Below are 23,543 nucleotides of genomic sequence, written 5' to 3'. Positions count from 1 at the left end.
CACCTCCTCTCCCTGCTGTGCCAACCCTAGGGGATAATCAATGTTATAGGATATCCCCAGCGATATCCGTGTACGCATGTGCACAGAACAAGTCAGGGAAAATAAACTAAATTTATCATTTTAGTGAGATTCTAGTGCACCTAAGACTAGGTAAGCACTTCAGGAAAAAGCAGTGGCAAGTGACTGTTAAAGAAACCATTGTCTTAAAGTTAAGTCAGTAAACACAACGCAGTAATTCCAGATAAACTGGAAGCTGTAGACTTAATACCCCTTTACTGGTACAGTGTGTGTAAATTGTAGAAAATTTAGAAATACATAAAAAGATGAACTCTCTACTACTCAAGGAGTACCACTGATAAAATCCTGGGCATTTCCTTCTGCCCAGGATTTTTAGAAAGAGAAAATTACTCCCTTCTGATTAGAAAAGATCGAAATTTTTTTCTTTTAGTGACTAAGCAAGCCAGAAACTTGCTGTTTGGCTCGAGTTAGGAAAACCTAGCCTGGTAGTTACCACGCAGGGTGAAAGGCCAGTGGGGCATAATTCGGGAGCCCTCAGAGTCCACGCTCCCACCCTCGGAGCACAGAACCGATGGGTGGTGCGGGATGACGGGCATTTCCACAGCCCTGGTTCGTTCCTAAACTACTGAATCTTTTAAAGAGGTCTGAGTTCGCTTTATACATAGCTGCTTTAATTAAAATAACCACCTGCGCCCTTTTCCTCCGAACTCCACAGGCGCTCAGTTCTCAAAGCGCCGATCCTGCGCCTTCGTGCCACGACAGCCTGGACGCTCGGGCCCGATTTGTGCCCCGAATTCCCCTGGAGACCCTCGCAACAGCACGGCGTCAGGAGGAGGCTTGGGGTGACCAGACAGCTGGCAACGGCTCTGGTCCAGAGCGCGCGTCTCCGCCGCTGGGAGCGGTCACGGCGGGACCCTCAAATCGCCCCCTTTCATAGAGACCTCAGCGGAGCCGCGAGCACCCGCGCAGCCCCCGCGCTCCAGCCCCGCGCCCTAAGCACACGTCCCAGAGCAGCAGCTCGGGTTCCGCGCCGAGAGCAGCCCGCTGGGGAGGACTCACTGCACCCAGCTCCCAAGAGGGCACGCAGGGAACTAGCGAGCGACGCTCCGCCCCACGCCCGCCGCTATGGTTACTAGCCCGCCGACTCACGCGCGCCGCTATGGTTACTAGCCGGCAGCCCCCAGCGCCCACGCCCCTTTCACTATCTCGCGGCAGCAGGCGAGTCCTCGCTTCCGGCCTGCTCACTTCCGGGCCTAGCGTCACTTCCGCCTCCCTGGCGAGGCTCCGGCCTCGGGTCCGGATGCGTAAGGTTCGGCCCCTTGTGGGGAGCGGTGGTGAGTCCGAGAGTGCCATAGCGGCCCTGCCCCTGCCCCTGGTGGGCGCCGCGCTAGGGGGAGGGGTTAGCCCACCCCCTCCTCCCCGGGGCCTCACGCGGGTGGGAAGGGACAGTCCCAGCGACAGACCCGGCGCCTGGACGCGCCGTGGCCCCGCGGGCGGACGACGGGGACGGGCTCCGGTACTGAGCGCCTCCCGTGTCCCCAGCAGCACTGACCCACTTGTAGACCTCGGAGCTGAGCCGCCAGCCATGGCCGCTCCCCGCGGGAGGGCCGCGCCCTGGACGACGGCCCTGCTGCTGCTCCTGACCTCGCAGATCCTGTCCCCGGGGAGCTGCGCGGACGAGGAGGAGGTCCCCGAGGAGTGGGTGCTCCTGCACGTCGTCCAAGGCCAGATAGGCGCCGGGAATTACAGCTACTTGCGGCTGAACCACGAGGGCAAGATAGTCCTCAGGATGCGCAGCCTCAAGGGCGATGCGGACCTGTATGTCTCGGCCAGCAGCCTGCACCCCAGCTTCGACGACTACGAGCTGCAGTCGGCCACCTGCGGACCGGACGCTGTGTCCATCCCCGCGCACTTCCGGCGCCCAGTGGGCATCGGCGTCTACGGACACCCATCCCACCTGGAGAGCGAGTTCGAGATGAAAGTGTACTACGACGGCACAGTCGAGCAGCACCCGTTCGGCGAGGCCGCCTACCCCGCCGACGGTGCAGATGCCGGCCAGAAGCACGCTCGTGCCCCGGAAGACGCCTCGCAAGAGGAGGAATCTGTTCTCTGGACGATATTAATTAGCATTTTGAAACTGGTACTTGAAATTCTCTTTTGAGTCATTTACCACGCTCTGGGGTATAAAACCCTCCGTCTGTGAAGCTGATTGCAGTTTGCTGTGAACCTTGGTACTTGTACTTGGTTGAAGTTCTAGTTACCTTTTTCTAGTCAAGGGATGGAAAAATAAAGCCATACACAGTTTTGTTACCTCAGTTACCCCCAAAAATAGGAAAAGCAGCAAGCACAGTATTTTCTTTTAAATATCAAAATTCCTGTAAAAGGACTGTGCACAATAAAGTGTTTAGACTCCATTTTCATTAGGCAGGTTGACTAAAAATGATTGCAGTAACTTAGGTTTATATATATATAAAAAAAAGTAGAGCAACCTTTCATGCTGTGACACAGATCAAAGGTTGATACTTTGTAATTTTACTCTGGAGATTCTAAGTGAAGTTCAAGGTGTACGTTTTCAAGAGTTACTAAAATCAAGTTGGAAATGATTTATGTACACTTCCCTGAGCCTGGACTAAAGCCTCGTGCCTGTACCCCAAGTAGGGATGGTACTTTTCTATACAAAAGTGATTTCCTGGCAGGCAGGTATTTACAAACTGTGTTCCTGTACCAGTCCAATAATGACAACTCTAAATCCAGCTGCACCAAATCTTATTAGGCCATTTGTCATACCTATGAAAATTCTTTAGTTATTAAATAACTTTGTTAATGCTACCTATGGTAGGCCAGAAACAATGTAGATTAGGAAGTTTCATGAAAATTAACTTTTGGGGCTATGGAGAAATAGTTAAGTATCTTAAGTTGCTAAACATTTCCACTGAATTTTTGGAGTGAGCCAGGGTTACTATAAAATACTTGGGAAGATGATTTCTCTACCTGGAATTAGTTTGGAGGGTAAGAGTAGCTTTTAACAGAAATAAATCAACTGCAGATTTTAAGCTCATAATTTGCAAAAAAAAAATCTTTTATTGGCATAAAAATGAAAATGTTGTAAATAAATTGGCACCAAATATTCCACTTAAATGCATACACAGTATTAGAGTCAAAAACTATTTTATCCCTCTTTGCTGTTTTTCCCCCTTCTGCCCACTTTCCTGGGTGTTGGGGGGGCCCGCTGACAACAGTCACAAATCCAGCGACCTAGGAAAAAAATTGTTAATATGGAATGAAAAATTATCTTTACAGGACTGAATTTTAAGCCCATCTAAACTCTTCTTCCTTAGCTATCACTAATGATATTCCTCTGTGGATTTTGTGGTGAGAAGGGCACTATGAGTTCCTGAATTTAAGGAGAAAAATATAAACTTGTAATCAATGCCATGCAAAATTCATTGCAAGTCAAGGGGGATGGGAGAGATGCAATGCCATACAGTGATACAGACCTTTAAAAAAGTACAGTATTTCCTGAAATTCAAACACTATCATACTTCTAAAGTTCAATACATACTTCAAAAGTTCAAAACCCATTCTGGAATTTGGCTTTTTTAAGCCTTTTTCTCTCCTGCTCACTGGCAGCTGTGTGTCTTAACAGCATTCTTTCAAGTGCTGGTGTACTCTGCTGACAGCACTTTAAAACTTTTAAGTTTCTAACAGCACAATGATAAATTGTACTACATACTTGATCTGAATTACTACAGAAAAATAATTATGTTGCTTGCTTAATGATTCCCAGGAAACTTCGTTGTAGGCATATATTTTATAAGAGTATTATACAGTGTTAACTATGCAAGTAAGTTCTAAAATTACACAATTATCTGTGTAATGTTTTAGTCCAATTACTGTGATTTATTCAACTCTGTTCTAAAGTTACCTGGAATTGTCATGCTGCCTCAATTTACAGAAATCTGTAATCGATTTCTATAGAAATGTATAAAGACGTAGTCATTTTGTTAAGTTTCTAAATAGATAACATAAAAATAAAGGCTTTGAAACAAGATGATGCTGTTACTTAAGTATTTCAGTAGAAAAACACCAGCTCATTATATAGAACTGTACTTCCAAAACTTAGTCTGGGCATTCTGGCCTCTCATTTATCCTTTAGTTGGAATTGTCTGGGAATGAAAAGCTGGTGGACATGACCCATATAATCATAGCTTTGGTCATATTTGCACATAGGAGTCCACAAGCTCTGCATGTCATGATAACGTTTATGCAGCCTTTTGGAGTGCAGTGCTGGGAGAGTCTTATCACCCAAAGATAGTTTGTTCTTTTTTTAATCTTTACCTGATGGAATAGCACCAAGGCCCACACAAAAAGTATGATAACCTCTGTCACACACATCACAGAACATCATTTCTTCTTCATGGTGGGGTTGTCCACATATAATGCATGTTTTACATTCCATACACTGCCATGGGTAGGTCTTAATCATAGAAACAAGCTCCACTGTCATATCCAGGCAAGAAGGATGGCCTAAATCAAAACCAGTATTAGTAGTATCTCACATAAGAATTTTTAACTTAATATGGCACATAAAATGCTAGTTTGCTTTAGGACTTTCAGAGAATAGCTATAATGTCAAATCACCAAAGAGAAATGAAAATACAATGTAGAAGAAAACACATGGACTGTGTCTGCCTCACAATCTACCCTGTGTATTTATTTGATGACTCTGGTTGAAATCTACCTGAAACTATAAATTCTAGTTTTTGAACCAACAAATACAGTGGTTAAAATTTTAAAAAGACATTTCAATACTTACCACTATTCTCACATTGGGAGCAGTGTATAAGTGATTCAGCCTTTCCTTTCTTGTTGGACTCCTTACCCTTCAGACAAATTCCACATATAGCATTTGGAATGACCTTTGGCTGGAAGGGTAGAAGAGGGCTATAAATTCATGCCAGAAGAGCTTACTATGGGTTTAAAAGGAATTCTGTTACTTTATTGCCCTATTCTTACTTTTGATAACTTGCTAATGACCATTTTGAAAGACAAAACTTGACAGGAATCTGCCTGCAATGTAAGATTGCTTACTGAAGAAAGCATTAATTTCATCATAAAATTTTGTAAACAGCATGATCTCATAAGATTAAATGTAGAATTCTATACTCCCTACATGCACAGTAAGATCTGTTTAATGAATGGAAGGAAAGACGAAATACAATGCCAAATATCACTATTAATTGGACAAGAAAATCCAAGTAGCAAATGACCATTAATGTGAGACTTACTCTAAAGAGAAGACCATTTTAAACAGCTTATGTATTAATTTTAAAAACTGCTCTTTTCCAAAACTGTAAAACTAGATCTATAAAATATAAGTTAAAAAATCAGTTTATCTTCATTGGTATAGTGGTACTTTTTTAAAAATCAGTTTAAACATTTTTAATTGAAAGATGTCTCATGCATACATTGGCATGTACATAAATGTTTGTTGAAAACTTAGTTGTGTGATTATTCTCTTTGCATGTCTAATAAAAGAAGCTATACTTAGAAGCATTTACTATAAAATAACGTAAAATTATAAAAGGGAAAAGTAAGTTTTCAGACAAGCAAAAAAAAACTGTAGTCACTTAAAAAATACACAGACCCTCTGAGTACTACTCATCTTTCAGATTAAAAACATGCATGGTCCAGTGAAAGTGTTTGAATTTTAGACATATTTGGTAACCCATGGAAATGACAAAGGAAAAAGGGTTCACTGCACTTAAAATTACCAGGGGAGGGAAGGCATCCGAACGTCACGGCCTTGACTGTTATGAAATGACGTTCACTCATGCTATAGGAATAAGTAAATAACAGTGGTAAAAAAGTAAAAGCAAGCATGGGCCAAGAATGAAATGGGGTAAGGGGACATACATACACACACACGTACACACACACACGCACACACACATAGATGAACTGGGAAAATAATTATTTTAATTAGAATTGTTTCATTTCTGCTTCATTCCCACCCTGCCAAATGCATCCCTTTCCTAATTTACTGAACCAAAAAGGAACCTAAACAAAACTCAAACTTTGTACATATTCCAGCTTTGAAATGTCTCACTGCCACCTTCATAACCTGTTAGACCTAAACAATTTGTTCTTAATTATTTTAAGTTTTGTACTTTTTAAATTATCTTTCTTTGCAAAAGATGACAGAGGCATTCAAAAAGAATTTTTGGCTTATTTATTTAAAAAAAGTCAACCTTATACATAAATATAATAAAAACAAGAACTCTAAACAATCACAAATGTCTCTACAAAATAATAAATATCATGGAAGTTAAACATACATATAAAACTTTACTATTAAACTAATTTCCTGTATGTATATTTTTATACCCTGCTCCCCCCAACAATAGGATAGTGTCACATGCTCAAACCATTTAAGTCTTGCAGTGTAGTTACCCTCTGTTGTTACTGCTACATTCTAATCATAAGGTTCTCATTGTGTGTTCCTATACCTAAATAAAAAACAGCTAGGAAGTGCACTTCTATAATCCAAATTCTGGTTCAGTTTTGTAATCATATCTGTACCTGCCATAATATACAGCAGAATGCTATCTCTTAATCCATCAAAACTAAGAAATCTCTTTTGGTTATGGTACCTGTACTAAATGTAAAAGATATACTTATTTAATACTCATAGTTTAAGTTAGATACTGGCATAGTAAATACTCTAATATCTTTCACTAAAGTCAGGGAAGTAACCAAACAATATTAAATTCTAAAAACAGAACTCCTCATAGGAGATTCTTTACAAAACAAAAGCCAAAAGGAATAAAACACAAGGGTAGTCATTCACATTCTAGAGCAATTCAAGTTCTACAATCATTAAAATATACATTAAACACCTATGATAAAGGGACACCAAAAAATTCTAGGTTTATTTCTAAGTTTAAATCATAATGCTTTGTTAAATCACTTAGTTTTTCTTACCCAACAGTCTTCATCTTGAGGAAAACAGGGCAACATGAGAGAAGGGGAAGAGAGACAGCTTTGTAGCATTTTCTGTGATGAATGCTGCAGCTCAATATACAAAGCATCTGCCCTCTCTAAGAAGCCACAGTGCTGGCATCCAGGACTTCACATAGCAGATAACAACCGTGGCTTAGAGAAGCCAGTCTCAGTGGATTGCACAGTTGAGGGAGGGGTTAATGTGCAGCACTCTCCCCAAGGCCAATGGAACACACTCCCATGTGTGTCTGGTTGAGACAATCAGTTCTACTTCAAATAACTGCAACATCATCAGTTTCACTACTGACAAGAAAATTGAAATACTCATCCTAATAGCTCTCAGCATCTCAAATAAAAGGCTCACAGTACACTTACTTTTCTACTTGAAAAACAGCCAAAGATAAGACTTTCATGGTAGCAATAATATAGTATAGATTTTAATTATATATTTATAGGCTGGAATCCTAATAATTATGCTTTAAATTTCAGGTTAATGTAACCTAAACAATACGGTCCTACGAATTAAGGGCAAGCACTAGTGAATCTTATTAAGCAACCCGACAGATACATTACTTTCTTGAATCTCATATTTTATATATATATATAAATATATATATAAAACATGACCTTTAGCTTGAAGTACCCTAATATTTAGGCACATCTTGGTTTATTAATACTTTTTATAAAGAGGTTAACTTTTAATAAACCTGTTCACATTAATGTATGACTAGATACTGGTTGTTCCCATCTTTGAAATACCTGAAACATTTTTAGGTACTAAAAATGTTCACAGATTATGTAAAATATAAATTTTGCATATCCTACTTGAGTACTATTAGGTTCAGTTAATCTATATGATTTCTTGTATAGTAAATCAATGATAGTGTTAAATAGTTCATTTCCAGCCTGTATTAAAACATCTATTTCAATATTCTCTCTTTTTAACCCATGATCAATCAAGCTTACTGTTGGAAAGATTTACTTAGCACTCAAGAGTTAACAGGACACTGTGCTTTGAGCGGCCACTTCCATTTAAAGCTCTTAGCAGACCAGTAGAACACACTCATTCATGTACACTGTTTCTGAAATTTCATCTTTGGAGCTCACTTGCTTTCAGTTATTAAGCATTAGTTTATATATTTAAAGAAATTAGATAAGCTTTATATGTAAAAACAAGTACAAAAATCACATAGCTGCAGCCTATTGCAGCCACCCTTGGAAGCCAACCCTTGCTCAATTAAGCTTAAAATTTGCTTGCTACAGGCTACCAAAAAAAAAAAAAATTTAAGTTATTTACATAAAAGCATTTTCTAATAAAACATGAAATACACTAATAGGTCACTTTTTTTACTTGAAGAAAGGTAAATGAACATGTTAGAACGTGTTCTAGTTAGTTTGACGGAAAGGTGACTAACTTCAGCCTGTTCTTGTGAATTATTTATCACAATCACAGTTCTGACATACAAGGTGTTTAACAATTTCACTTGGCAAAACTTCCTCATCAGCTTACTCTAAAATTTTCCTTCAATACACCTTCATAAGTGCAATAAAAGCATGTTCTAATACATTTCAGACCAAAGAATCAAAAGGTAGTATATTTTACTACCACCATCCCAAATATGAAACTGTACAGCTAATTCTTCCTTTTATGATATTCTTAAATCCCTATATGCAAATAAGGCTACGCACCTCTCACCTCACCTTTTCTTCAAAAGAAAAGGGAGGGGCAGACAGAGGGAGGAAACGTTCAAAATATAATAATAGTTGCTGACAACCTACAACTTTACTCTGAGGATAATCAGATCAACAAGTTAACAAGTATGTTTTAATTCTTGTCATAGAATCATATAGGCTCTTTACCAAGGTTATGCTAAAAATCACACAATGTAAATAACAGGTTTTATTATTTTCTATCCCAGAGTTAGCTAAATTTAGCATATGGATCAAGTAATCCTTAGATTAAACCCAGATCTTTCTTAATGAAAGGCACTAAAAAATGCAACTTAGTCTAACAGTATACCCACTCATACTTCAGCTCAGCAGCTTTAGCTACACTAAATGCTGGGGCATTTAAAATGCCAAATAATTATGATCTTTACTCCAAGGAAAGAAAACATAAACTTCTGCCTATGAAATAATGTTTTAAAAACCCATACTTGCCTGGTTATTATTTCAAAGAAAAAAAAAAGACTTATAAATTGTACATATACAGAAAACAGAAGCTAAACCATAGCCAAAAGTGACAGAAAAGCCACCAAGGAAATAAAGCACAAAAGAAAGCAGCAGACAGAGGGCACACCATAGAAGAACAGCTAGTGAAGTACAGCAGGCAGAAGCTCCACAATCGTGAAAGTCAAGTGAAAACATTTCAGGGAGAGAGGCTGGTCAGTAAAGAAGCTGAGTCAGGGGCTTTTTTCTTCTACCTTGTACCCAGGAACTGACTTGGACAGTACAGAACGTTTGGGACCATCTTTTCTTGGAGTGGCAGCTTTGTCTTTTGATTTCTGTCTTCCCTGGAAAGAGTCCTCCTGGCTGTCAGGAGCGCTTTCTCCTTCAGATACATTGCCAGAGGAGCTGTCCTGGAGTTTAAAAGGCAAAAACAAAGATTCTTTGGAATTGAGTCTGGATTTTGAAAACTATGGAAAATACTCAAAAAAAGTTTTAAAGCCTTATCAATTTAAAAATAAAAAGATCATTCTAAATGTAAGAAAGTTTTTTCCAGTGGAGACTAAAGTAACTTATGTTAAAAATCATTCATCTTTCTTCTAAGTATGATATGGTATAAAACTGATTGCATTCATATCAGTGCCTTCATCAACTTTGTTTTCTGACCTAAGTCACAAAAATGCAATTATCCGCTTCAGCTACTATTATACGGCACACAGCTTCAACATCATTTTCCATGTCACAAGGGAACATATTTGTTTCACACAAAAATATATTGTTACAAATAAGTGTGGGTATTTTCACTGAGTACTAAAAGTCATTAAGAAGGTCCTTCAGGAAAAATGAAGTGCTGCAGTTAAAAAAAAAAAAAAAAAAAAATTCCTTCGAGTACACATTTGTGTTTTCATAATGTTAAACCATGCAGAGCCAATCCCTCAACTATCTACAACAGGATGTGAAAGATTGCATATACTCAAGGTTTAAGACCTCAATATCTAATGATTTAATTCTTCATTTTATAATTTTAAATTTTCTAATTAGAACTTTCATATAAATTATGAAAATTATAAATGAAAAAATTAGATTATCTAGAGCCTCCCTGATAAACACACACTGACTAGAAACATGAATATATCCACTTCATCTTTTTTCTGGGTGTCCACTTATATACATAAAGATACCGAGACTCACACATACCCCCTAACCTCATTGTGCCCTCATTTTTTAAAACACAAAACTGGATTACACTGCGTATGTATGCATGTGTGTGTTTTGGTATTTTTTTAAAAGCATTATGTGCATGTTCTCACAATCATTAAATATTCTTTGAACTGCATTTCTATCCTATAAATGTAATATAATATTACCCACTGTGGGCATTAAAATTTATTTGTAACTTCCAGGATAAAAAATACTGTAAACACTCAAACAGACCTTTTTATTCTAATTAAATTTTTTTCAGCATCTGATTAAATCCTTAGGATAAATTCTACTAGTGGATTTGCGAGGTCAAATTCTGTGGAACTTAAATTGGTAAGACTGTCAAAACGCTTTCCCATAATGTTGGATTAGTTTCCACTTTTCCTAGCAGTATGAAAGGAAGTCAGCTTCATCCCCCTTTGCATGCCATAGCTCCCCTTTTAGCAACATAACAGGAGAAAAGTTGTATCACCACTTTAATACTTGAACAGCATCTTATTTTGCATAATATGTATTATTAAAGATGTTTTAGAAGCTGCTGGGGACAAGGAAATAATGTCCATTCAATGGTAGCACAACCTCACATTTAGATTGGCTTCAATGAAAAGTCTGAAATAGCCAGTTACTTAAAACACAATGCTAAAGAAATTCAAAGCCCTATGTCATCACTGTGATCAAAGCCCTAAACCATCAAGGGGATTCTGTTCTCCTTCAGATCCACAGAATTCACCAGCTGCCCATTGTTTTGCAAGCGCATTTTGCTACAAAAAAAGAGTCATACAGGAAAACCCAACAAATTGCAAAACATATTACTAAACACAATATTTTCCTATAGGAAGCCTAAGATTAAGCAAAAGAAACCTAAGTTAATGCACTCCCCTAAACTAAGAAAACTACATTTCTGTGTCAAGAGATCAAATTCTGTTTTGTTCAATATTTTAAGCTAAAGAGACAACAAGTTGAATAAATGACTGTAAGCTAATTTTCCAATATCCTTGCCTAAATCGCTCATGGTAACTACAAAGGGGCGATTTTAAGTATAAATCTTACCAAAGGCCACACACGGCTTGTTTTTTATCAAAACATACTATAAATAACTTTTCTTGATGAATACCTTCTGGAAATTACATGCAACCATCCTTTTTCAAAGAGAGGGTGATGACAGAAGTTCAATGTAACATTCCAGGAAAGCAATTAGCAAAAATTCAAAGAGAAAGGAAACGCTTCCCACTAGAGAGAAATGTTCTCACCGAAGTGCCTTTATTTTTCCGTTTCTCGTCACCTCGACCATCTTCGCCATCATCTGAATCACCGTCACTGTCTAGAGCAGGGAGCTCAGGATCCAGAGGGGGCTCATATAGGGCTGTGTTTAATGGCAGATACCGCAGCTCATCTGGTGAGTACCTGAAGTTCAGAGCGTTTATTTTTGGTTTCCCTTTATTATTAAATATAAATAGACTCATCGTTGACCTATGAAGAGAGCCTTAAACTTCTTGAGTAACTCCAAAGACTTCCGAAAAATAGAGTATTAATTTTTAATTTTTGTCATCAAGTAGGGTTAATAAAAAGCCTGAACATCTTTTCACTAGACTTATGTAAAATATGCATTTGATTCTAAAAGATAATGCGCCTCTCCTCTTTGCCCTCAACCCAAAAAAACAAAACAGTAAATAAAATGTCAGTAGCCCCAAGTCTGACTGCCAGCTCACATCCACGTCCACCACTGTTCCAGGTCTTTGCTACTTCTCTGTGCTATCACTCCACTTGTAAAACAGGCCTAATAATAGCATCTACCTCATACACCAGTGCATGGTACATGATATTACTTAATATTAATATAGAAAGCAAAATTTTTAGTAACAAATTATTGTAAACAAATTTGGGAAGCATGTATTCTAAAAAATCTAATCAACTATTTTTTCTGAAACTAGATTGGCAATCTCTTCCCCTAGGTCAGACAGCAATGCTTTGTGCCACCTCCATTCTCACCCTCAGTAGTCCTCATTCAGGAAGCGACCCTGGATCAGGACTTCTCCAACTAAGACAACACACCAAAAAGCAAAGGAGTTGGTATACTTGCATATGACTTTTAATAATTTGCTGACACCAGAGTAAAATTTTTAAAAATTTAAGGCCGAGTGCAGTGGCTCACGCCTGTAATCTCAGCACTGCGGGAGGTCAAGGTGGGCAGATCACCAGAGGTCAGGAGTTCGAGACCAGCTGGCCAACAGAGTGAAAATCTGTCTCTACTAAAAATACAAAAAATTAGCCGGGCGAGGTGGTAAGTACCTATAATCCCAGCTACTTGGGCGGTTGAAGCAGGAGAATCACTTGAACCCGGGAGGTGGAGGTTGCAGTGAGCCGAGATCGTGCCACTGAACTCCAGCCTGGGTGACAGCATGAGACTCCATCTCAAAAAAAAAAAAAAAATTGAAGAAAAACTTTTAAAAAAACTGCTGCCCATGATTTAAATTTGAATTAAAAAACCTTTTTAATTTAAAAAATTTCTGCCCAAGATGTGACTTTCAAATGGTGTGAGTTATGATACTATACTTTAAATTCTATTCTCTAAAAAAATAGTCTATTATGAAAAACATACGGTTCCAGAGTAAGGCTTAAGGTTGAAGTAAAAGCTGAGACTTTAAAACAAAATGGGCTGGGTGCAGTGGCTCAGGCCTTTAATCCCAGTACTTTGGGAGGCCGAGGTAGGCGGATCACAAAGTCAAGAGATCGAGACCATCCTGGCCAACATGGTGAAACTCCACCTCTACCAAAAATACAAATAATTAGCTGGGCGTGGTGGCATGTGCCTGTAGTCCGAGCTATTCGGGGGGCTGAGGCAGGAGAATCGCTTGAACACAAGAGGCAGAGGTTGCAGTGAGCCAAGATCGCGCTACTGCACTCTAGCCTGGCAACAGAGTGAGACTCTGTCTCAAAAAAAAAAAATCTGTTAGCCCTGTTTTTTTTCAGTTACATTCAGTTTGGGAATAGGAGATAAGTAGCATTTAGGGGCCAGATTGGAGCAGCAGCCAGGCCAGGTCAGCAATGTGGCTGAGGCACCTAGGTGCCCGTGCCTGCCCCTCTGCTCCTTCTCTCATCTTCTCTGCAGTAAAAGTCAGTGTTTCTCAAACTCTAACCTGCACGTGAATTATACAGACATCTGTTAAAATGCAGACTTTGAGTCACAGGTCTAGAATTGGGCCTGAGATTCTGCATTTCCAACAAGCTTCTGAGCAATAATAGTGCTCTGGACCACAGAACATACCCTGAGCAGTGAGGTGCTATAGAACTCCCAGCATCTGTCTCTGACAAACCCAAACAAAATAGGCAGAGACAGAGGCATCCAGATTTCATCAGCATATATTCAAATTCCGACTACAGGGTGTTGTTTACCACAGAACCAGAGAAGAACAGCAACACAAATCCTATATAGTATCTTATGGTGATATCTATAGACCCCATAATTGTTAGGAGGCAAGTACAAAAGGCTCTGAAACCCCTTACCAATAGCCAATACCAAGTGTAACTAAAACTACTAAATACCTTTTATAATATTCCTGGAACTGTCCGGGGATGAGAGCCACTGGGTAAGAACTGACCTTTGTTCGCTCTGTTGGCAAAACTTTGTACTTCCCTTGAGGCACCTGGATAACCTATGTTAACATAAAGAGAAACACAAAACTGATTCCATGCTAAGAATCAAGGTTTTAGGAAGAGTCCCCACATGCTCTCCACTGCACGCCCACTTCTCCCTAGAAAAGCTAGAATTTTAAGAGATATTGGGAGCTATAACCTAAGAGGACAGTTGGTGCTTTCAATTCTATATATTATCGTTTCAGAGGCCTATTCTCCTGAGGAATGGCAATGGATCTCTTGCTCGCTACTTAACAGCAGAGTGATCTAGGTAGCTTATACGACCTCTCTGTAGCTCAATTTCTTTATGAAATGGAAGTAATCCTAGTTCCAACCTCACATGGTTACTGTGAGAATTAACATGCAAATCTCTTTTAAAAACTCTTGGGACACATAGCAAGTATGATATGTAGCAATTATTAGTCTCATTTAGTAGAACTATCAACCATAAAGCAAAAGACATCTCACAAAAAAATGTAAATTGAGTATTATTAAGCACAGCATTAAAACTAGTATCTCAACTTCCGAGGAGGAAAAAAACACATGGCCAACATGGTAAAACCCCATCTCTACTAAAAATACAAAAAATTAGCTGGGTGTGGTGGCAGGCGCCTGTAATGCCAGCTACTGGGGAGGCTGAGGCAGGAACATCGCCTGAACCCAGGAGGTGGAGGTTGCAGCAAGTCAAGATCACGCCACTGAACTCCAGCCTGGGCTACAGAGTGAGACTCCGCCAAAAAAAAAAAAAAAAAAAAAAAAGGTGGTACAAAAAATAATGATAAAGGGGGTAATCGGCACTCTGCAATAACAAGTAATAAACTAAGTTCAGGGGTACTAAATTTAAGTTATCCTACATGTGTCTGCAAGTCAAAATAAGCTCTTCTTTCTTCCATGCGTTCCCGGTTTAAGTTGCTATTAAATTCAGCTGCCTTTTTGGCAGCTTTCTTAATATACTCAGGCACTTTACTGGCTTCAACTTTCTGAGTATTCTGTTGTTGCATTTGCTGGAAAAAAAAATATACAGTTGGAAGTCACATACAACTTTATAAAATGTCATTCTCCCCAACCCAAATAAAAAATGCCAGTCACCTCAATTACTTACAGAATACTCTTTATAATGGTCTGTAATTCGTTGACGTTCTTTTTCTTGTAGAATAACAGAATACTCAGCATGTTTGGCTGGATATTCTTTTATCATTAAATCAATCACTTCATCACTGCGCAATGCTGTTAAACCTATTTTAGACCAAAAAATAAAAAAATAAAGAAGCTCTTTTAAGGATAAGTGAACAAAAGCACTCTTCAAAATTTACTTCTTCAAACCGCTCCACATTTTAATGGTTTTCAAATAGCCAAAGCAAAATATCTTAGTACATTGGAAAATAATTAAACTTAATATTAATAATATAAACTCAAGCAATTAAAAGATTATCTTGCAAAAGGCAAATATATCAATTTTTCAATCAAACAATTTTATTTTTAAGATTTTTTGTGCTTTGAACATATATCCCTTTAGTTAGAAACAACTGTTAAATAATGAAATGCACTATTAACAAGTACTACAGAATACTGGATGAATAAAAGAAAAAAATTCGTTGCATTAAAATGTTTGTGAAAGAAAGATTACAAATAAAGCACGGACATAATTATACAGAACTAACAACTGAACAAAATTTGCCTTTTTGCATTTTAGAGATGTGATCTCATCATCTTGCCCAGCTGGAGTGCAGTGGCTATTCACAGACATGATCACAGCACACTACAACCCCAAACTCCTGTGTTCCAGTGATCCTCCTCCCTCAGTCTCCCAAGTAGCTGGGACTACAGACACACACCATGCACTCAGCAAAGAACCTACGACTTAAAAAAGAAAATTGTACAAGCTTTGCACACAAAATACAAACACTCTGAAAACTCTGTAAAAATTATTAGACAAGGGCTGGGCGTGGTGGCTCATGCCTGTAATCCCAGCACTTTGGGAGACCAAGGCGGGTGGATCGTAAGGTCAGGAGTTCAAGACCAGCCTGGCCAATGTGGTGAAACCTTGTCTCTAATAAAAATACAAAAATTAGCCGGGTGTGATGGCGTGCGCCTGTAGTCCCAGCTACTAGGTAGGCTGAGGGAGGAGAATTCCTTGAACCCGGGAGATGGAGGTTGCGGTGAGCTGAGATCGCGCCACTGCACTCCAACCTGGGGAACAGAGCAAGACTCTGTGTCAAAAAAAATTAGACAATTATACTCTGTTATAGAATAGAGGTTGATCCTTGACTTGCAATGGGGTTACATATGATAAACCCATCCTAAGTTGAAACTATCCTAAAAAGAAAAAGCATTTAATACACCTAACCTACCACACATCTTTGCTTACCCTAGCCTACCTTAAACCTGCTCAGAAGACTTACATTAGCCTACAGCTGGGCAAAATCATCTAACACAAATTTTAATATAAAGTGTTGAATATGTCATGTGATTTGTTACATATTATACTGAAATGAAAAGAAGAATGGTTGTATAGACACTTGAAGTATGGTTTCTACTGAATATGCATTACTTTCACACCATCATGAAGCTGAACCATAAGTCAGGAATCACATGTGTGAACGTTCAAGCTTTAATCTCCTGTGCATTTTAACAATAATAAAAAATGAAGTAAATAATGTAGCATTTAAATAGTTCAATTTATTTTACTAATTTTGTAAAATATTTTAGGAAAGAACATACTTATCCAATATCATCTCATAAATGTTCAGCTTGAAAAATTCACATTAAAAGCTATTCTTACCTAGAGTGCACTGAGTTTCAGTAATGACATTTAGTTCTCTCAGGTAGAGTTTCTCCTTGTGAGACAAATCTCGTCGCTCTAAATCTCCAAAAAAAAGATCAAAAGACTATTAAAAACAGCAAAACCTTATGCATTTGTAAACCTTTTAAAAGCTTAAAAAGCTTGATTTTTTAAAATATTCATATTACATATTCCAAATATTATTAAAGGGGCAACAAAAAATATTACAAATTCAAGAAATAAAACTCAGCAAGATACAAAAGTTAGAATAAAATAGAAAATAGAATAATCCAAAGTAAGAAGATCATATACATAACTATACTAAACTAGTTCATGAGGAATAGCCTTTCTCAAATTCAGATATGGCTCATATAGCTAACTCTATTCCTTAGATCAAGGGACAATGGTAAAAATCCCAAACTTGACTATAAAATGATTTGTTCTAAAATTTTCCCCAGGAAATTCACCTTTCCCGTTTTGCTTTTAAATCAGTTTATGAGCCACAGAAACTATCAATAACAAAGAGAGATGCTGAATGATAGTAGTAAATGAAAAACAGCCAGGCGTGGTGGCTGACACCTGTAATCCTAGCAATTCAGGAGGCTGAGGCAGGACAGCTTGAAGTCACAAGTTTGAGACCACACAGGGCAACATAGCAAGACTTCGCATCTCTAAAAAAATAAAAATTAAAAAAATTTGCCACACGTAGTGGTGCACACCTGTAGTCCCAGACACTTGGAAGGCTGAGGCAGGGGGACAGCTAGCCCAGGAGTGCAAGGCTGCATTCAGCTATAATCGCACCACTGCACTCTAGTCTGGGTGACAGAATGAGACCCTTAGTCTTAAAAAAAAAAAAAAAAAAGAAAAGAAAAACAGTAAGCACAAGAATATAAAATACATTATAATCTACAGAAAAATTCAGAAGCTGACAGTGTATCATAAAGAATTACTATCAATTATAAATTAATCTATTATATAAACTAGTACCTGGATATTTCCTTTTAAAGGAGGTCACACCCAAATATTCACTGACTTGTTCTTGAAGCATATAGTATTCTCCTGTTTCATCCGGTGGCCATTTGTACTCTATCAAATTTTCTGCTGGATAGTAACTAAAGCTAAGTACAGAAATATATATTATGCATTAAATGTGGCTTTCATTAATTTTTAATCACTTTTATTGAGGATATTTTGAAAACTATTTTAAGTATTTAAATTATTTGCCTCCTATGACTTGACTTCCTGTGTATCAAAGAAAATTACAAAACAGGTACAAGGAATAGAAATAATTATGTGGTCTACCAAGTCAAAAAGGTACATTGAAAATAACATCTTTTATACACTAGAAAAAATCTAGAATCACAATTGCTAAGAATGAAGGCATTTTTAGTTTAAGGGACCTATGAGGGCAAAGCAAGGTGATGATGATACCAGCTCTGAATTCTTTCTCTTGGGCTTAAAATGCATAGCCAGTATTTCATCCACCCAAGGAATAATCAACTTCTGTCTCTTGTCTAATGTTCAGTGAGTCATAAATAGCTGAGAAAACAGAACTCTTAAAAACCTGTATCTCAGTGCATCATATCATAAACCATAACTGTTTGTTCTCAGATACTCCACAAACCCAGAAGCAAAGAATAGACCTAGTTTGAAGGTGCCAGGGTATCATAGTCAATCTCCATCCTGAGTAACAGAGCACAGATTTCAGGATCTGGGCCAATTCAACCTCTAAATCAGACACAGGAAAGTGACACTATGTTATGCATCCATCTATTTTAAAAGTAACCTGCAAAAAGAACGGTGTTCTCAAAAATGGTGCTGGGAAACTGGGTATCCACATGCAAAAGCATAAAATTGGACCTTTATCTCAAAATGGATCAACAACCTAAATATAAGAGCTAACTAGAAAACTCTTAGAAGAAAACATAGAAATCTTTCACAACCTTGGATTTGGCATTACATATGACACCAAAAGCACAAGCAACAAAAGAAAAAATAGATGAAAAATTTGGGCTTCATTACAATTAAAAATTTTGCGCACAGACACTATCAAGGCAGTCAAAAGACAACCCATAGGAGAAAATATGTGTAAATCATGTTTTTGATAAGGTATTAATACATAAAATATATTTTAAAAACTCCTACAACAACAACAAAAAAAACAAACACAAAATGGACAAAGAACTTGAATAGACATGTCTCCAAAGAAGCTATACAATGGCCAAGAAGCAGATGAAAAGACGTTCAATATCACTAGATATTATGAAAATGCAAACCAAAAATCACAATAAAATATCACTCCACACCCTTTAGGATAACTATTATTAAAAAAAAATGAAAAATAACAAATTGGTGAGAAATATGAAGAAATTGGAAACTGTGAATTGCTGGTAGGAATGTAAATTGGTGCAGCCCCTACGGAAAACAGTTTGGCAGCTTCTCAAAAAATTAAACATAGGATTACCATACAATCCATCTACTCTATTCCTAGATAAGCATCAAAAAAAACTGAAAACACAAACTCTGAACACCAATGCTCACAGCAGCATTATTTACCTTGGCCAGAAGGTGGAAACCCAAATGCCCAACAACATCTGAATGGATCAACAAAATGCAGTATATACATAAAACGGAGTATTCAGCCTTAAAAACAGAACAAAAGTCTGACATATGCTACAAGGATGAACCTTGAAGATACTCAAAGTTCTAAGAGAAATAGGCCAGCCACAAAAGGACAAATATTTTATGGTTCCACTTATATGAAGTAACTAAGTAGTCGTATTCATGAAAATAGAAAGTAGAATGATGGTTGCAAGGGGCTAGGTAGAGGGAGAAATGGAAGTTATTGCTTAATGGTTATAAAGTTTGGGGTAGTGAAAAAGTTTTGTAAATTTATGGTGGTAATGGCTGTACAACACTGTGAATGTAACTGATGCCAATGAATTTCACACTTAAAAATTGTTCAAATGACCAATTTTATGTATGTATGTATTTTACTATCATAAAATTGTTTTTTAATTACACTTAGTAACAAGACCAACTTTGGTGGCACATTATAGAATAGGAAAAAATATTCTACAATTTTTAATAATTGCCTTTGCCAGAGCTGGGGGAAAGGGGAGAGGATGTTAAGGCAAAGAGAAACATCACAAAAAATATTAATAACCGGTAAAATGACAGTACCCAAGATCTTGACTTGAAGTTTCACAACTCCTAGAACTATCTCCTGAGCCCATTCGCCTCCTTTTGGATGGCTGGGTCCCATCATTTGAATTATCTTCATTATCATCCTATACATTTAAAAGATTCAAAAATAATAATTAGAGAAAGAATAAAAGAACAATAAGTCTCAATAAGTGAAAGACTGTCTAAGGACATGTAGTCATACAAGCATTAACTTCATATTATAATTAAAAGGGACCAAGAGTTTGGCATAAGCAAGACCTGGAATAAAATTTAAAACTGATCTTCAATCCAATCAAAATAAGAGTATTTTCAATTAACCCGTAAATGTAAATCTGCTTTTGCTTTCTTGCCAACTGAGGTTAAAATGCTTTCTGCTCTTCATAAACACATAAAACTGCTGCATCACTCTAGGATTAAAGCAAACTCTCCTACCCAAGCCCAGGGGGGAAAAAATGTATGGATCATTTACAGTTCCCAGTTCAACTTGGAGTCGGTTCATAGGACTATTTTAATTGACTAGGCATTTATGTCCCCATGAAAAGGGGACATACAAGACTGAAAACAATTCTAACTATTCACTCTTCCTCTTACATTGCTAAAGGTTAGCAAAAATATACCCTAGTAAGGGTCATCAATCTATAATATAGCAACACACACTTCAAAAAAAGAACCTTGAGAGGGGGAGGGGAATTTTTTTTTTTTAAGGAAGAGGCTTATATATTTTTAATGTAATACATTATGTGGCAAGAACATGAAGGTTATAAATTCAAACACTGCACTCAGAAAATGTATCAGATGTTAGGAAATTGATTTATTTACTTATCAGCCAAAGCTTAAGGTCTAAAAAAATCATAATTTTTAAAATGTAATATAGCTTTTAACGCTAATCCAATTTTGCTAAATATCATGGTGTTCTTGCTACATATTAAAATGAAAGGAATCCTACAAAAGAATATAAAGTGGCAATATGGTATAGTGGCCAGGCATGCCAGAGCTGGACGGCCTAGGTTCTCACTGGGCACCGTCCCTTACTAGCTGAGTAAGTTACTCTCTGTAAGCATCTCCTTATCTGAAAATTTGAGATTATAACAGAGCCCCTATTACATGGCTAATTCAATGATTAAATGAGCTACTATATTAAAAGTACTTAGAACAAGGACTAGCGAATTATCTGACAAATACTAGTTAAAATGATGATTATGATAATAAAGTCTCAAATGTCCCTAGCTCCTAGGAATTTACTGGTTCCTTTCCAAATAGTAAAATATATAATCTTTTTCAGTCCTTATAAAATTAGCATTTCATTAAAGAGCTCTGCACAGTCTAAATCTACTCTCTGAAAATTTGCATAAGTATCACAACTGCAACATTTCATATTCAATACTTTTAACATAACTCATTTTAAACATTCCAGTATTTTTTTTCTATTTTATTTGTGAGCATTTTAAGGATTTTTATGTCCTTAAACTTAAGTATATTTCCCTTTAGCTAAAAAATTGAGACACTCAAAAATATACAAAAATAGTTAAAAATGCAAAGTGCTCAAAAAAGCTGAGACTACAATTTCAAAAAGTGTTTTAAATTACTAGTACAAATTCTAGGCAAAGGCATTATTATACAAAGTGAGCATCTGGGCAGAGAGCCTTTTTCTAGAGAGAGGTAGTAACAGCAATATTGTTCCCAATACACGACGGAATAAGGTAAGAATTTCCGTGTAATCGCAATACTGATACACAGGCCCATGTTTTCAAAGACTCCCAAATGTACTAAATCAGAGATGTGCCTTCCAGAGTTATAGGTGGTTTCCACCTACGGATCAGATGAATTTCTATGCATCACGTCCTTCTTAAGGCTCAGGGGTCAAGAATGCACTCAGTGGGCACTAGCTCAGTGCCCTCCAGGTGCCGGGCCAGACGTCAAACACTGGAAGTGCAAGGCTGTGCATTCAGAGTCTTACAATCTAGTTACTTCCATTGGCGAGGGCCTTTGAGGAACCTTCAAAACAAGTCTTTCTCTTACGGCACGACAGACGTGCGCAACGGGAAAAGCTCCCGGGCAGGCGCAGCCCCGCTAGGCTGCCACAGGATGGCTTCCCCTGCCAACGCGCACACCGCACACCGCACACCGTACGAAGGCTGGCTGGCTCTGAAGCATTTCAGTTCCCGCCGCCTTCTAATTTCAACCCAATTTCAAGTTTCGAGGCTTTTAAAACATCATTCCTCCCTTCCAACCTTCTGTCACAAACTGCTAGCCTAACTTTGGAACCAAAACGTTTTGATGCGTGACACTCTACTGCTCATCTCCATTTTCTCCACAAACACCAATTTTTCACCTCCTCAAGCAGTAAAAAGTTTAAAAAAAAAAAGACTTCCGCCGAAAACATCCGGACGCTTGCGTATTTACTTAGTTATTACACTAAGTTCACAAACTGAGTGTGTTGATTTTCCATATCGTTCGCCACTCGGTTTTTTGCAGTAAGCTTTCAAACACTTCAGCAAACTATGCGCGGAATGAAGACTGAGCGAACTAGCGCGCTTCTGCAGGCCCCTCCGAGGCCAACTCTTTCGGCCCCGGACGCGTTCCGTTCCGCGGCTAGCCCCGGAACAGGCGTTTTGGGGACAAGCTTGTCAAGCGGGGCCGGCCGCCAACTTCGGGGAAGCCGCGCCGCGTCCCCCGCCCGCCCGCCCGCCCGCCCGCACTTGTTGCTCGCTAGAGGCCGCGGGCTCCCCTCGGGGCCCCGCCTGGCCGACCACCCCCGGTTTCAGGCGCGGAGCCCGGCCTGGGGCCCACGCCCCCGAGACGCTAGGCGGCCGCCGGTGGGACTGGGCCGAGGCCCCGGCACACGGGCCCCGGACGGGGTCAGGGTCGGGTCGCACCGGCCGCTTCCTCACCTTCGGGGACTGCGCTCCGGGGGTAGCTGGGTCGCTGTCGCACGGCCGCGGGGACAGCGCAGCCCCGGGCCCGGCCGCCGCCGCCATCAGCCCGAGCGCCCCGCGCCGCCGCCGACGCCGTCGCCTCCGCCTCGTCCCGGCCGCCGCCGCCGCTGCCGCCGCCGCCGCCGCCGCCGCGCGGGCCCCCCGCCGCCCCGGCCCCGCCCCCTCCGCCCGCCCGCCCGGGGGCCGGCCCCTGCCGCCGCGCGCCCCGCGGCCCGCCAGCGCCGCCGCCACCGCCATGGCCGCCGCCAGCGCGCTGCCCGCGCGGGAGGGCGCCAGAGGCTGGAAGGGCGCGGGGCTGCGGGCCGGAATGGAGGAGGCCAGGCGGCGGCGGCGCTTCTCTCGTCAGCCCAACCCGCCCGGCCGCGGCCGCCGCCTCAGCACCGCCGCCCCCCACAGCTCCGCCGATGGCCTAAGCGCCGCTGCCCCCCCCACAGCGCCGCCGCGGCTCCCTTCAGCCCCGCCGCTCGCTCGCCTCAGCGCCACCGCCGCCTCAGCCCCGCCGCTCCCCTCAACCCCACAGCCGCCTCAGCCCCCCTGCTCCCCTCAGCCCCGCGGCCGCCTCAGCCCCGCCGCCGCCTGACTCCCCACGGCCCGGCGCTGTACTCGACCGCGGCTCCCCC

General features: G+C 39.9%; 3 protein-coding genes across 22 annotated transcripts in view; 1 reads left to right on the top strand and 2 right to left on the bottom strand.

The window, feature by feature from the left end:
- WDR27 (WD repeat domain 27) overlaps positions 1-1,221 on the bottom strand; it is a 275,520-nt gene extending 274,299 nt beyond the window's left edge. For 16 of the 17 annotated variants that reach the window (XM_074036703.1, XM_074036702.1, XM_074036704.1 and 13 more), the window contains exon 1: positions 706-1,221. The gene's annotated coding sequence lies outside the window, so the exon portion shown is untranslated. The remainder of the gene's footprint in view (positions 1-705) is intronic. The other variant, XM_074036709.1, reaches the window with a different exon arrangement.
- On the top strand, positions 1,178-4,067 carry C4H6orf120 (chromosome 4 C6orf120 homolog). 2 transcript variants are annotated; one of them, XM_015448387.3, is made up of 2 exons: positions 1,294-1,352; positions 1,564-4,067. In XM_015448387.3, exon 2 carries the CDS (start codon positions 1,604-1,606, stop codon positions 2,177-2,179), a length of 576 nt encoding a protein of 191 aa, XP_015303873.2. In that variant the 5' UTR covers positions 1,294-1,352; positions 1,564-1,603; the 3' UTR covers positions 2,180-4,067. The 2 variants fall into 2 exon arrangements, with proteins under 2 accessions (XP_045247707.1, XP_015303873.2); XM_045391772.2 differs by having other exon boundaries at positions 1,178-4,067.
- Positions 3,080-23,038, bottom strand: PHF10 (PHD finger protein 10). 3 transcript variants are annotated; one of them, XM_045391767.3, is made up of 12 exons: positions 22,879-23,038; positions 19,985-20,091; positions 17,789-17,919; positions 16,802-16,885; positions 15,122-15,255; positions 14,874-15,023; positions 13,930-14,039; positions 11,637-11,790; positions 9,444-9,599; positions 4,835-4,943; positions 4,357-4,545; positions 3,080-3,273 (listed from the first exon to the last, which is right to left on the bottom strand). In XM_045391767.3, exons 1-12 carry the CDS (start codon positions 22,963-22,965, stop codon positions 3,188-3,190), a joined length of 1,497 nt encoding a protein of 498 aa, XP_045247702.2. In that variant the 5' UTR covers positions 22,966-23,038; the 3' UTR covers positions 3,080-3,187. The 3 variants fall into 3 exon arrangements, with proteins under 3 accessions (XP_045247702.2, XP_045247703.2, XP_073892837.1); XM_045391768.3 differs by having other exon boundaries at positions 16,802-16,879; XM_074036736.1 differs by lacking the exon at positions 19,985-20,091.
- Between the last annotated feature and the right edge of the window lie 505 nt (positions 23,039-23,543).

This window comes from Macaca fascicularis, chromosome 4, assembly GCF_037993035.2.
Source record: "Macaca fascicularis isolate 582-1 chromosome 4, T2T-MFA8v1.1".
Taxonomy (NCBI): domain Eukaryota; kingdom Metazoa; phylum Chordata; class Mammalia; order Primates; family Cercopithecidae; genus Macaca; species Macaca fascicularis.
Note: the sequence above shows the minus strand (reverse complement) of the source record. Positions and strands in the feature narration are given on the sequence as shown.